The sequence below is a fragment of the Saccopteryx leptura genome, chromosome 3 (assembly GCF_036850995.1).
Source record: "Saccopteryx leptura isolate mSacLep1 chromosome 3, mSacLep1_pri_phased_curated, whole genome shotgun sequence".
NCBI lineage: Eukaryota > Metazoa > Chordata > Mammalia > Chiroptera > Emballonuridae > Saccopteryx > Saccopteryx leptura.
Genome location: NC_089505.1, coordinates 322,853,577 through 322,867,883, shown reverse-complemented (window position 1 = coordinate 322,867,883; position 14,307 = coordinate 322,853,577). Strand labels below are relative to the sequence as shown.

The 14,307-nt window shown below is 33.2% G+C and overlaps 1 protein-coding gene across 4 annotated transcripts in view; it reads left to right on the top strand.

Annotated features, from left to right (window-relative positions):
• The window catches only part of SNTG1 (syntrophin gamma 1), a 587,020-nt gene extending 573,133 nt beyond the window's left edge, over nucleotides 1-13,887 (top strand). For all 4 annotated transcript variants that reach the window (XM_066379071.1, XM_066379069.1, XM_066379070.1 and 1 more), the window contains one exon: nucleotides 13,321-13,887. In XM_066379071.1, coding sequence (XP_066235168.1) covers nucleotides 13,321-13,479 — 159 coding nt within the window. In that variant the 3' untranslated portion in view covers nucleotides 13,480-13,887. The remainder of the gene's footprint in view (nucleotides 1-13,320) is intronic.
• Nucleotides 13,888-14,307: the final 420 nt, after the last annotated feature.

The window sequence follows — 14,307 nt, the reverse complement described above, 5'->3', positions numbered from 1 at the left end:
ATTTTTCAAATACACTTATTTTTAAATATTCAAAATTTGAATTATTTTTTATTATCTTACTATGGATTTTACAATAATAATGTTTGAGTTAGAATTAATTATAAATATAGTATACCAGTGTGGTAGAATGGAAAAGTAATAAATACGAAAGTGGAAGTTTAATTTTATATTATTTAAAATCCAAATATAATTTTTCAACTGTGGATTTTAATTACCATAACTCTGTTACTTTCCTGTACCTATTAAATTCAGATAGTAATAGCATGACATTCAAAGCCTTTCAATGGATTACCTTATCTGATATTTTAATGTTCTCATTCTTCCTTTACCAAGATGTTTTCTTTTTTAGCCTTCTATATCAGCTCATGAATTTCTTTAACATTTTTTCCTTAGGTTTTTATCTGAATCTATCTTAGAATACCCCATTTCTATCTTATATTTGTCTTTGAACTTATCTTACCACCTATAGGTTATTTAAAGAGGGAAATTTGGCTTATAGCTTTTTTTATGCTGGTCACTCTCCTACTGCATTTCTCTAATGCTTTAGTGACACACCTGGTCTTGGCATGAATTTATCTCCCATCAGTTTAGACAAGTGTCTTGGAGGCTCCATCCACTTCTTTTATTTAATTTGCCCCATAATTTTCAAGTTCACATTCCATCACTTCTTTCCTAAATGTAGACCTATATATGGATTTGCTTTCTCTTCATCTTTACCTAATTTTTTTTAAATGTCATATAGTAGTAAAAATATTAATTTAATAGCTAAAGAGTTTTGGCTTCAATATAAAAATAAGCTGTCTTTTACCTGGGTAAGTTATGAAACTCAGCTTCAGCATCCTTCTATGTAAGATGCAGATTATTAAATTTTATGATTATTGTAAGGCTAACAGTACATGTGCTTTTCTCAGAAGATTGAGAATTCAATCCAATGTATTTCTGTTGCATACTCAAAAATATCCTAAAATTGGCAGGAAGTTACAGGCTCAAAAAAATAGAAAAGGAATTTCTTCTTTCCACATAAAAGTAAAATCAATTCACAGAAGAACCCATGGGTCTAAACAAATACAAAAGAATACTGTGAAAGATTTTCGGGTGAATTACCTTCATTGAGGAAGTTCGCCCTGTATTCTGAAGTAGTGGAGCATGAGAATGGCCACTAGTTCAACTGTCAAGATAATTACTTGAAAAGCACCTTCAGTTTGTTGGTTAGTCAATTTCTCCTTTCCCATACCTTGTTCTGAGATGGAGCTAAAAAAATGGGTTTACTCCCATGCTTAAACTGAAAATGTGGATCAAGCTCTGAGTGCTTTTAGAATATTTTGAACTGATTGATGACAGCTCCAATTCCCTAAGAAAAACTTCCAGCTTATCCTCAGTTATATTTGTTACCTTCAAGCACTATCAAAGATAAGCTCCTTTAAACAGAATATATATTAACCTTCTTAGAGTTAATATGATGTCTTAGAGATTAAAATGACTTGGAGATAGTTTTATTATTTTATTTTTGGATTTTTCTGAAGAAAGAATTGGAGAGGCAGAGAGACAGACTCCCGCATGTGCCTGACCAGATCCACCCGGCATGCCCACCAGGGGGTGATGCTCTGCCTATCTGGGGCCTTGCTCCCTTGCAACGGAAGCCATTCTAGCACCTGAGGCAGAGGCCATGAAATCATCCTCACTGCCAGGTCCAACTTGGCTCCAATGGAACCTTGACTGTGGGAGGAGAAGAGAGAAACAAAGAGAAAGGAGAGGAGGAGGGGTGGAGAAACAGATGGGCACTTCTCCTTTGTGCCCTGGTTCAATAGAATAATTAGTGATTTTATAAAATATGAATATTATAATTTAAAAACTCTATAACAGAGTAGAAACAGCTGAAAACTATAGGTGAGTTATTGTCTCAAGATGCAGTAGAACAAAATATGGAAAATATAAAATGAAAGACAGTTCCATAAGTCTACCACTGAAAACTTAACATTCAATATGAGTAAAAAGAAGATATTAAAAAATTTGAAAATACAAAAAAATCACCAAAAAATGAATATATATTCATGTTTTCATATTGAAGAGGAAAATTGAGTTCCAATTAGTTAAAGAAAAATTAATTATATCCAAAAACTTTTAAAATTCAAGTATAAAACAAAAATTTATATCATGCAGTGGTTGGCAAACTCATTAGTCAGCAGAGCCAAATATCAACAGTAGAACGATTGAAATTACTTTTGAGAGAGAGATTTTTTAAACTTAAACTATATAGGTAGGTATATTGTTATTAACTTAATTAGGGTACTCCTAAACTGGCCTTTGCTAAAAACTCAAGGGGCCAAAGAGCTGCATGTGGCTCACGAGCCGCGGTTTGCCCACCACCGATTTGGATTAGTGTCCTGAGTTGAGAACCTCAGTGAATTTTTTTTCTCTAAAAAACTGAAAATACAGTCAAAGGAACTAAAATTAAGTAGTTGTTTTAAAACATTCTAGAAATTAATCAAATTCACAAAAATGAAAAATAAGTCACAGAATAGACTGAAATTTTTCTCTCAATGAGAGATTACTACAACTCACTCAGTAAATTAATGGAGTACATTTTAAAATTTTGAGTATTTTCAAACACCTTCCTTTCCCAGAGAGCCAACAACATTTAAGAAAATGAAGAATTTTTATCTCATTCAGAGCAGAATCAACAATTTGAGTGAAAAATACCAAGAGTGTCTACCACCAGAATATAACTTAAAACAGTAACAATCTGCTGACAAATCACAAGTATCTAAGCTTGAAAATTCGATTGCAACAAACAAAAGTCTAACCTGGAATGTAAAAGAAAATCTTGGAAAATTACAAACAATGGTTAAGAAATTTAGAAAATTTTATGACCTATTCTTAGAGGTCTAAACTAATATGTACATATTCAAGACTTTAAGCATGTCCAGGAAAAAAAAACAACATATATGATATGTAATGAGTCCTTGGACAGCACTCAAGACAATGCACAAGCAGGAAATCAAAGTCAAATTTGTCTTGTAAATGAGAAGATGTGTGTTTATATGCAGATTTTCTTGACAAAAGATAATAAAGCCTGACCAGGAGTTGGCACAGTGGATAGAGCGTCAGCCTGGGATGTTCTGGACCCAAGTTCAAGACCCTGAGGTCGCTGGTTAAGCATGGGCACATCTGGCTTGAGCACAAGGTCATTGCCTTGAGCATGGAATCATATACATTACCCCATGGTAGCTGGCTTGTGCAAGGGGTCCCTGGCTCAGCTGAAGCCCCCCAACTCAAGGCACATATGAGAAAGCAATTAATGAACAACTAAGGAGCCAAAAGAACTCATGCTTCTCATCTCTCTCCCTTCCTGTCATTCTGTCCTTATCTATCCCTCTGTCTCTCACTAAAAAAAAAAAAAAAAAAAAATAGACATACAGGCAAGGCATTTAATAAAATTGTCTCACTAATAATTTGCCGATTCAGATTTGAGCAAAGAATAGATAAGCTTAAAAAAGTAAAAAAAAAAAGAAAAGAAAACATAAAACTTAGTGGCCACACATTACAGGAAATTTAAATCTATAAAGTTAGTGCAGGAAAGTCTAAACAAAGAAGCAGCAATAAAAACAACAATACAAAACCTATCAGTTGGAAGAATAAAATATTGAATATAATATCTGAATTATTATAATATATTATATAAAATGTACAGTTCTAAGTAAAAACTTCTGAGATGTGAAAAAAAGAAATAAATAAAAGACTGTACATAAAAAGTAAAAATATAAATAAACATCCAATTGGGTTCAGATTTTGGATTTAATAGACAAAGACTTTAAATCAGGTATAATGAAGATATTAAATTACTAGAAAAAAATCTAAAGTGTAACAATGGTGTCCTTTTAAATAGAACATTACAATGAAGATATGAGGTTGTATATAAAAATAGAAAATGTATAGTTAAAATACAGATTAACTAAAATGAAACATTTTTAGATTTTTTTATCTTGCTGAATTTAGAGAAAGTGGCAGGAGCAGGAAGCATCAATTTATAGCAGGGGTCTCAAACTCAACTCAGCATGTGGGCCCATAGTATGTGCTTCTTGTATGTTCATTGACCAGTCAAGCCCAGAGTTTTGAACCAGAGACCTCAGCATTCCAGGTCAATACTTTGTCCATGGTGCTACCACATGTCAGACAAAATGAAACATTTACTAAAGCAATTAAACAATATTTGAATTGATAGAAAAAAGAATCAACAATCTTTACTAAAATAAGCCAATAGAGATTATCTACTGTAAGCAGCAGGAAACAAAAAAATAATAAAAAAATGAACAGAGCCACAGAAAACTATATAGGTGTACTTAATATGTATAATGTTGTAATTTGTATGACAAAAATAGAACAAAGAAAAGGTAGTATGAATAAGAATATAATGTAGCAAAGTTCTAAATAACTGAAGTTTAGTTACTAGTAATAAGAACTAATTGATTTATTCATTTTAACTACAAGCAAACTACAAAGAAAATAAAATCATAGTAAAAGAAGCAAAGAAAAATTAAAAATATGAATACATAAGAAAGCAGGAATCAAGAAATAATGAAACCAAAAAAATCTAATAAACATGAAAAACAATGAATAAAATGGTAACTGAAATTCTTCTATTTGCAGTAACTACATTAAATGCAGAGTGATTAAATGCCCCAGTTTAAGGCAAAGATCGGCAAAATGATTTAGCATATTTTCAACTATATGTGATTTTTAAAAGATATGATTTATATTCTGAAAAATGTATAGATTGAAAATAAGAAGATATGAATTAGAATACCATTTAAGCAGTAGAGTAAGTAACTGAAATGATTACATTAAGACTGGGCAAAATAGACTTAAAAGAAATAATTATTAAGAAAAAAAAGAGATTTTGTAGAGATAAAAGGGTGAATCTGTCAGAAAAATATACTAATTATAAATACACAGATACCCAAAAATATTGTTAATATAGGTGGGTAGTTAGATATTGATGGGGAAAGAGAGCTAAGGGTGTTGACATTATATTTTATAAAAATTGGAAAGCCTGATTTTGTAAGAAGCTTTAGCATTTCATTTGCTAGGAAATTCTCGCATTCACAGGTGATTTAGGCCATTGAGCCTGAGGGACTTAATCCCAGAGCTCTTTAAGAAAAATAAATAAATAAATAACAGTTTTTCCAATTGCCCAAAATACAATTCAAACCTAGACTAAGGGAGGATGTGCTTCTGTGATTCTACTTTAAGGCATGCACTTTGGAAGCCAGAAATATGGCCATAGAGGCCAGTCAGTCTAGCCTAAAAGAAGGACCTGATTGGTTAGTGTCAGAAACCAACACAAACCCACAAAATGTTAAAGAAACCAATTCTTTGGCCTAAAGGAAAGCCAGTGTTACTACCTGTAACACTGATAAGAGATAGAGGTTTTCAAAAATTATGAAGTGCTACTGAAAGGTCACAAAAAAAGAAAAGCAGAAGAAGAAAGACCACCGTAATAAAGTATGATAATAGCCAATCCTTAGGAGGGATGAGAATCTAATTTTCAGAGTATATTATTTGAGAGGTTAAGTATAAAAAAATTAAAGGAAATCCAGTTGTTGGATAATGGACAAAAATCTTTGAAATAGCAACATATATATTTTCAAAAGACTAAAGAAAGTCATGCCCAAATATTTAAAACAAAGTATGACATTATCATGACATAGAGAATATCTATGAAGAAATTAAAAAAAAATAATGAGTCAAATGAAATTCTGTAGTTTAAAACTGCAGGATCTGGACTAAAACAAAAATCCTAGAGGAACTAAACAACAGACTAGTGTTTTTTGAAGAAAAAATAAGAACTTGAAAATATCAATACATTTCATTCTCAACAGATTGACAGATTACTGAGTCTAAGAAACAGAAAAACAATAAATGAATAGAAAATGAAAAGGTCCTCAATAACTTGTGTGACAGCATTAAGTGGATGTACCATCACATGCATAATGGGTGTCCTAGGAGAACAGAGAAAGAAAGGGCAGAAAACATACTTGAAAAAAATAAAAAAATTTTCAAATTTGATAAGAGACATTAACCTACACATTTCAGATGCTCAGTGAACTCCAAGTAGGATAAATACAAAAAGAATAAAATATTATATTTGAACTTTTAAAAGCCTCAAATAAAAAATTATGGAAATAGTAAAAGAAAATGGACAAAAATTATATATTGGCTTATTAATAAAGACAACAGATGATTTCTCTCAATAAATTAAAATGAAGAAGAGACTAAGTCATGACTTGGTTAGACAGTAATAGACGAGTAGATCAGTTTTCCATGGAATTCTAGTCCTTTTTATTGACTGAATTCCACTAAATTCTACTTTTATTTATTTACTCATCCATTGATGGATATAAGTTGTTTTCATATCTTGGCTATTGTAAATAATGTTGCAATAAATATTGGGGTGCATATTTTTTCAAATTAGTAGTAAAAATGCTATATCATATAAAAGTTTACTTTTATATTTTTAAGAAAATCCATACTCTTTTTCATAGTGGCTCCACCAATTTACATTTCTCCCAACAGTGCACAGAGATTCATTTTTTTTCACATTCCTGCCAACATTTGTTATTTGTTTGTCCTTTTTTAAAAATAATAACCATTCTAACAAGCATAAGGTGATATATCATTTTGATTTTGCTTTGAATATCCCTAATGATTAGTGATACTGAGCATCTCTTTTTTTTTTTTTTCCGCAGAGACAGAGAGAGTCAGAGAAAGGGACAGATAGAGACAGACAGACAGGAAGGGAGAAAGATGAGAAGCATTGATTCTTCATTGCAGCTCCTTATTTCTTCATTGCTTGCTTTCTCATATGTGCCTTGACTGGGGGCTACAGCTGAGCCAGTGACCCCTTGTTCAAGCCAGAGCCTTGGGCTCAAACCAGCGGCTTTGGACTCAAGATAGTGACCATGGTGTCATAGCTATGATCTCATGCTCAAGCCAGCGACCCCACGCTCAAGCCGATGAACTCACACTCAAGCTGATGAGACCCTGTTCAAGCCCGATGAGCCCTTAGGGTTTCAAACCTGGGTTCTCTGTGTCCTATTCTGATGCTCTATCCACTGCACCACTGCCTGGTCAGGACCTGAGCATCTTTTCTAGTATGTGTTGGCCATCTCAAGTGTTCTTTAAAAAAAAAAGTGTATAGGCCTTACCTGTGGTGGTGCAGTGCATAAGTGTAGACATGAAACATAGGTCGCCAGTTTAAAATGCTGGGTTTGAGCCCTGACCGGTTGGCTCAGTGGTAGAGCGTTGGCCTGGCATGCAGGAGTCCTGGGTGGATTCCCGGCCGGGGCACACAGGAGAAGCGCCCATCTGCTTCTCCACCCCTTCCCCTCTCCTTCCTCTCTGTTTCTCTCTTCCCTTCCCGCAGCCAAGGCTCCATTGGAGCAAAGATGGCCCGGGAGCTGAGGATGGTTCTGTGGCCCCTGCCTCAGGTGCTAGAATGGCTCTGGATGCAACAGAGTGACTCCCCGGAGGGGCAGTGCATCACCCCTGGTGGGCATGCTGGGTGGATCCCTGTCGGGCGCATGTGGGAGTCTGTCTGACTGCCTCCCTGTTTCCAGCTTTGGAAAAATGCAAAAAAAAAAAAAAAAAAATGCTGGGTTTGCCTGATCAAAGCACATGTGTCAACTGATTCTTCCTGCTCCTCCTCTCTTCTCTCTCTTCTCTTTAAAATGAATAAAATATTTAAAAAACTTAAAAAATAAAATAATGTCTAGTCAGTTTCTCTGTTCATTTCTTATAGCAGTTTTTGCTAAGAATTTGTATAAGGTCTTCATATTTTTGCATATTAACCTTTTATCAGTTATATGATTTGTGATTGTTTTCTCCCATTCAATAGGTTGCTTTTTCACATGTAGATATTTTTCTTTGTTGTGCAGAAGCTTTTTTTTGTTTTGTTTTGTTTTGTTTTGTATTTTTCTGAAGCTGGAAACGGGGAGACAGTCAGACAGACTCCTGCATATGCCCAACCGGGATCTACCCGGCACGCACACCAGGGGCAGATGCTCTGCCCAACAGGGGGCGATGCTCTGCCTCTCTGGGGCGTCACTCTGCCGCAACCAGAGCCACTCTAGCGCCTGGGGCAGAGGCCAAGGAGCCATCCCCAGCGCCCGGGCCATCTTTGCTCCAATGGAGCCTTGGCTGCGGGAGGGGAAGAGAGAGACAGAGAGGAAGGAGGGGGTGGGGGTGGAGAAGCAAATGGGTGCTTCTCCTATGTGCCCTGGCCGGGAATCGAACCCGGGTCTTCCACACGCCAGGCCGACGCTCTACCGCTGAGCCAACTGGTCAGGGCCGTGCAGAAGCTTTTTAGTTTAATGTAATAATACATAAATTTTTGCTTTTATTCTCGTTGCTTTTGGTATCACATACCCAACAAGTCATTGTCAAAAATGACGTAGAAAGCTTACCACATTTACTTATTTTACTTTTTTGGCTTCTGGCCTTACATTGAACTCTTTAACCATTTTGAGTTTATTTCTGTGTATAGTGTAAGATAATAGCCCAGTTTTATTCTTTTGCATGTGGCTATCTAGTTTTCCCAACAACATTTATTGAAGATACTCTTCTTTTCCCATTGTACATTATTGGCTCCTTTCTTTTAAGTTAATTGACCATATTTATGTGGCTTTATTTTGTTTCTTTGTTCCATTGTGAAAAACTACATTAAATTTTGATAAGGATTAAATTAAATCTGTAGATTGCTTGAGATTGTATAAACATTTTTGTTTGTTTGTTTTTGTTTTATTTTAGTAAGAGGAGAGGAGGCAGAGAGACAGACTCCCACATGCACCCTAACTGGGATCCACCCAGCAAGCCCATTAGAAGGTGATGCTCTGCCCATCTGGGGCTGTTGCTCCATTGCAACCAGAACCATTTCTTAGCCCTTGAGGAGGAGGCCATGGAGCCATCCTCAGTGCCCAAAGCTAACTTTCTTGTGCCAATCCAGCTATGGCTTTCAGCAAGGGAAGAGAGAAAGAGACAGTGGAGAGAAAGAAGAGGGTGGGCTGGAGAAGCAGATGGTCTCTTCTCTGTGCCCTGATTGGAAATCAAACCTGGGACCTTCACATCTGGGCCGTTTTACTGCTGAGCCAACCAGCCAGGGCCAGTATAAACATTTTAACAATATTATTTTCTCTGGTCCATACTGGTCTGTGAACATGGAATATCTTTCTATTTATGCATGTTATCTTTAATTTTTTTTCTTTAATGTGTTTTGTCTATCAGTGTACAGATGTTCTACTTCCTAGTTTAATTTGTTCCTAGATATCTTATTTCTTTTTTGAAGCAATGTAAAGAGAATTATTTTAAATTTCTTTTTCTAATAGTTTATTAATGGTGTGCAAAAACACAACAAATTTTTGTCTATTGATAATGTATCTTGCAAATTTACAAAATTTGTATATTCTGACAATTTCTAGTAGATTCTTTAATGTTTTTCTTTATATGATACTATGTCATCTGCAAATAGTGACAATTTTAATTATTTTCTTTTTGATTTGCATGACTTTTATTTTCTTTCTTAATTTTTTTGGATAAAACTTCTAAATTACGTTGAGTAAAAGTAGCAAAAGTGGGAATCCTTGTGTCTTTCCTGATTGATTTTAGAGAAAAAACTTTCAGCTCTTCACTATTAAGTATGTTGTCTGTGGGCTTGCCATATGTTGACTTTACTATGGTGAAGTACATTCCCTCTATGCATACATTGTTAAAAGTTTTTATCATAAATGGATGTTGAATTTAATCCAGTTTTTATACATATATTGAGATGATTGCAATTTTTATTCTTTATTTTGTTAATGTATTCACAGTAATTGATTTGTAAATTTTGAACTATCCTTACACCCCTGGAATAAATCACACATGATTATGTGTGTGACTTTCTTTAATGTTTTGTTGAATTCAATTTGTTATTATTTTGTTAAGACATTTGTATCTGTGTTTATCAGGGATATTGGTCTGTAATTTTCTTTCTTTGTGGCATCTTGTTTAGGGTATCAGGGTAATATTTTGTTATCAGGACAATGCTGGCCTTGTAAAATAAGTTTGAAAGTATACATTCTCTTCTATTTTTAGGAAGGGTTTGAGAATGATTTGTTTTAATTATTTTTATGGTTATTAGAATTCAACAGTAAAGCTTTCTGGCTTTGGACTTTAGTTTGCTGGAAGGTTTTATTTTTATTATTGATTTGATCTCTTACTAGTAGTTAGTCTGTTGAGATTTTATATTTCTTTATAAACCAGTCTTGGAAGGTTGTATGTCAGGGAAAATTTTTTTCTTTTATTTATTTATTTTTTTAACAGAGACAGAGAGAAAGAGAGAAAGATAGAGATAGACAGACAAGAAGGGAGAGAGATGAGAAGCATCAATTTTTTGTTGCAGCTCTTTTGTTGTTCATTAATTGCTTTCTCATATGTGCCTTGACCCAGGGGCTACAGCAGAGCAAGTGACCCCTTGTGCAAGCCAGCGACCTTGGGCTCAAGCCAGTGACTGTGGATTTCAAGCCAGCTACCTTTGGGCTCAAGTCAGTGACCATAGGGTCATGACTATGATCCCATGCTCAAACCAGCGACCTTGTGCTCAAACTGGTGAGCCCGTGCTCAAGCCAGATGAGCCCACCACCTCGGGGTTTTGAACCTGGTTCAAAACTCCTTGTTCCAGTCCAACACTCTATCCCCTTTGCCACTATCTGGTCATTATTTTTTTAGATTGTCCAATTTGAGGGTTTATAATAATTAGTAGTATTCCCTTGTATCAGTTATAATTAGTAGTATTCCCTTGTATCAGTTTTTTGTTGAGTTTAGCCAAAGGTTTGTAAATTTTATCTTTTTAATAAACCAGCTCTTGTTTTTATTGCTCTTTTCTACTGTTTTTTTTTTTTTTTGTCTCTATTTCATTTGCTTTCACTCATCTTTATTTCCCCTATTGTTCTAATTTTGTACCTTTAGTTCCTCTATTGTACTAATTTGGGGATTTCTTTATTTTTTTTCCTCTCATTACTTGAGTTGTGAAGTTGGTTTTTTATTTATTTGTGATTTTTCTTATTTATTGACATAGGCATTTAGCTTTATGAATTCCACACTTTAAAGTTCATAGAAAAAAACAGATTCGGTATGCTGTATTTGCACTTTCAGTATCTCAATGCAGTTCATTATTTCTCTTTGAAATGTCAATTGGTACATTGCCTGTTTAGTAGCATGTTGTTTAATCTTCACATATTTGTAAATTTTCTAATCTTTCTCTTGTAATTAATTTCAATTTTTATACCATTGTTGTTAGAAAACTTGCTTATATGTTCAATTTATAAAAAATTTATTAAGACTACCTTAATGGTCCAACATAGAGCTATCCTGGAGAAAGTTTTTTGTGTTCTTTAGAAGAATGTATATTTTGTTGATTTTGGCTGAAATGACCTGTTAACTTCATCTGGTCTAATGCATTAATTGAGGATCATCTTTCCTTATTGAGTTTTCTATCTGGTGATCCATCCATTCATGTAAGTTTACTATTAAAGTTTCTTGCTAATATTATGTTGCTATCTGTTTCTCTCCTTAGTTCTGTTAAAATCTGCTTTATATATTTAGGTAGTTTTTAATTTCTTAAATATTGAAAGGACATTATTGCCTGACCTGTGGTGGCGCAGTGGATAGAGCGTCGACCTGGAAATGCTGAGGTCCCCGGTTCGAAACCCTGGGCTTGCCTGGTCAAGGCACGTATGGGAGTTGATGCTTCCAGCTCCTCCCCTTTCTCTCTCTCTGTCTCTCCTCTGTCTCTCCCTCTCCTCTCTAAAATGAATAAAAAATAAAAATAAAAAAAAATAAAATAAAAAAAAAAAAAAATTAGAAAGGACATTATTGACTTTACCTACTGATCCATTTTTCTACTCATTTAGCTAAAAAAAAAAAAGAATTCCTTAAGATCTTTTGTACATATTTAATTTGTCATTTCTACCCAGTTATTCATAAACTGACTGCTATGATTTTTTTTGCTTTCTATTCTCCAGAAAAATTATTCTTGTCAAAAATAAAATTACCTCCATATTGCCAAATTGAATGGTCAATGTCCAGTTGTCATTTCTCCAGGCTCTGTTTTCTGTCTCTCACTTCTTTGGCAACTATTCTCTCTCTCTCTCTCTCTCTCTCTGGATTGGTTGTTTTCTAATTTTTCTACATGTTTGTAATGTAGGATCCTTTGAATTAGTTCTTAGTTCTTTTTATATATGCTTTATGTAAAAAACTATAAATCTACATTATGCTTAGTTGCAATCACACAGAATGACAAGACAAAATATTTCAAAGTAAATTTTTTTATTTAAATAGTTTTCTGGTACATGAAGATATTATTGATAAAATGAGTCCTAACTGAATGAACACTTTGTATTATTTTCCATTGCCACATACTATAAATTGTGAAATTATAATAATATGTACAGCAATTTTAATTCTGGATCCCTTATTACAAATATGTTATCATATAGCAATAACATGAGCAATTTCATATGGTTTATTACTATCTTGTTAGTTTCCTTATATAATTATAATATAGACTTCATTAAGCACATATATATTTGTCTTCTCTCAATTATCTTGGAATTAAAATATTTTAATTGTTTTTCATAAAAATATTTGTGACTTAAGCTTTTAAAATCTATCTTTAGCATTACCTCATGATTTAGCAGCCAAATACAATTTTATATAGACAAGTACAATTAAAATTATTTAAATTTAAAATTAATGAAATGTATTATTTTTGAGACTGATCATGTCATTCCCAATGTCATAAATATTCATTTCCTCTTTAAGTAATTTATATTCAGTACCCTATGACAAATAGTAACTTATTCTAAAGAATAATAAATAATGTTTTCTTAAATCACTCCAATGCAAATTTATCATTTGAAGTGTGTACAAAGAAATAAAAATACTTTTTAAACTATTTTTATGGTTCTCTTTATATATACTTTAGCAAGAACAAAATTTTAATCTGACCAAATATAATTTTATGCAGCATTTATCAATGACTGAAGTGACATAGGTATGCTTAATCCTTCAAGTTCTTAGATTACAATGTTTTGAAGTAAATGTGCAATATACATAAAATTTACATATTGATTAAAAATTCCTAGTTTTCATATATTTGATACAATGGACTATATTTAAATTTAATGCACTTAAAATGTCTAGCTCTTACTTACATGTCTAGGTCTTATCAATTTTTTAAAGAAATTTATTTTTATTTTATCTGACCCATTTCTCTTTTCTTTCCAGGAGCTGGAATTTTCAAATCTATTCGCTGTTCTTCACTGCATTCATTCATTCTTTGCTGCCAAAGTAGCTTGTTTGGATCCTCTCTTTTTAGGCCATCAGGCTACTGCTTCTACTGCATCCAATTCTGCTGCTACAAGCAAAGCAAAGTACACGACTTGACATACTGAACTTTGTATTGCCACTTACCATGGCGATATAAGTAGAATAAACAGATTTATCATTTTAGGCTTTGGAGAAACATAATATCATCAAGCCAACAGTGAAGTCAAGTTAAAATTTCAGCAGAAAAAATATGGTCATAATGATCCCAAAAGGATTTCTGTTTTAGAAGACATCTTTGAATAAGCTTAAATGAACGAAACAGCTTATTCTCACTCCATTCATTTGTACCAATATACTGCTTTCATCAAAACTGGAGAAAAAAGAATGAATTATGTAAATAATATAAAAATGTAAGCTCTCTATAAATAAAATGCCAAATAAATGATTATTTCTGTATTTTAGATTATTTTGTATGTAAAATACATGCTGGGTCAGATCATGAACTAATGCCCTATGTGAGTGATATTAATAAGACAAAAATTATATGACAGCAAGTACACTAACTTGCAAGAAATCTAATAAAAAGAATCATTTTAATTTGATGATGTAGAATTCTCCTTGTATTTTGTTTTCATGTTTTGAAACTGTAACTTCAATTTTGTGTTATTTTAACATATCCCTAAGAATTACAAAATAATAATAACATTGGCTTACGACAGATATAACATGAAATGAACTATTTCCTCCTTGGATTAGTTATAATAAATGTTTTATTACTGCCAGTGTCAAGCAAATAAGCCAAAATATGTTAACTTAATTATGAATGAAGGAAACATTCATGAACATCTTGTTCTGTCCTTATTTAAGAAGATTTTTATTTTACCTAAAGAAATTAATTTTCCATGACAAATAACTATTCATAATCTTAATCTTATTAACTAATGG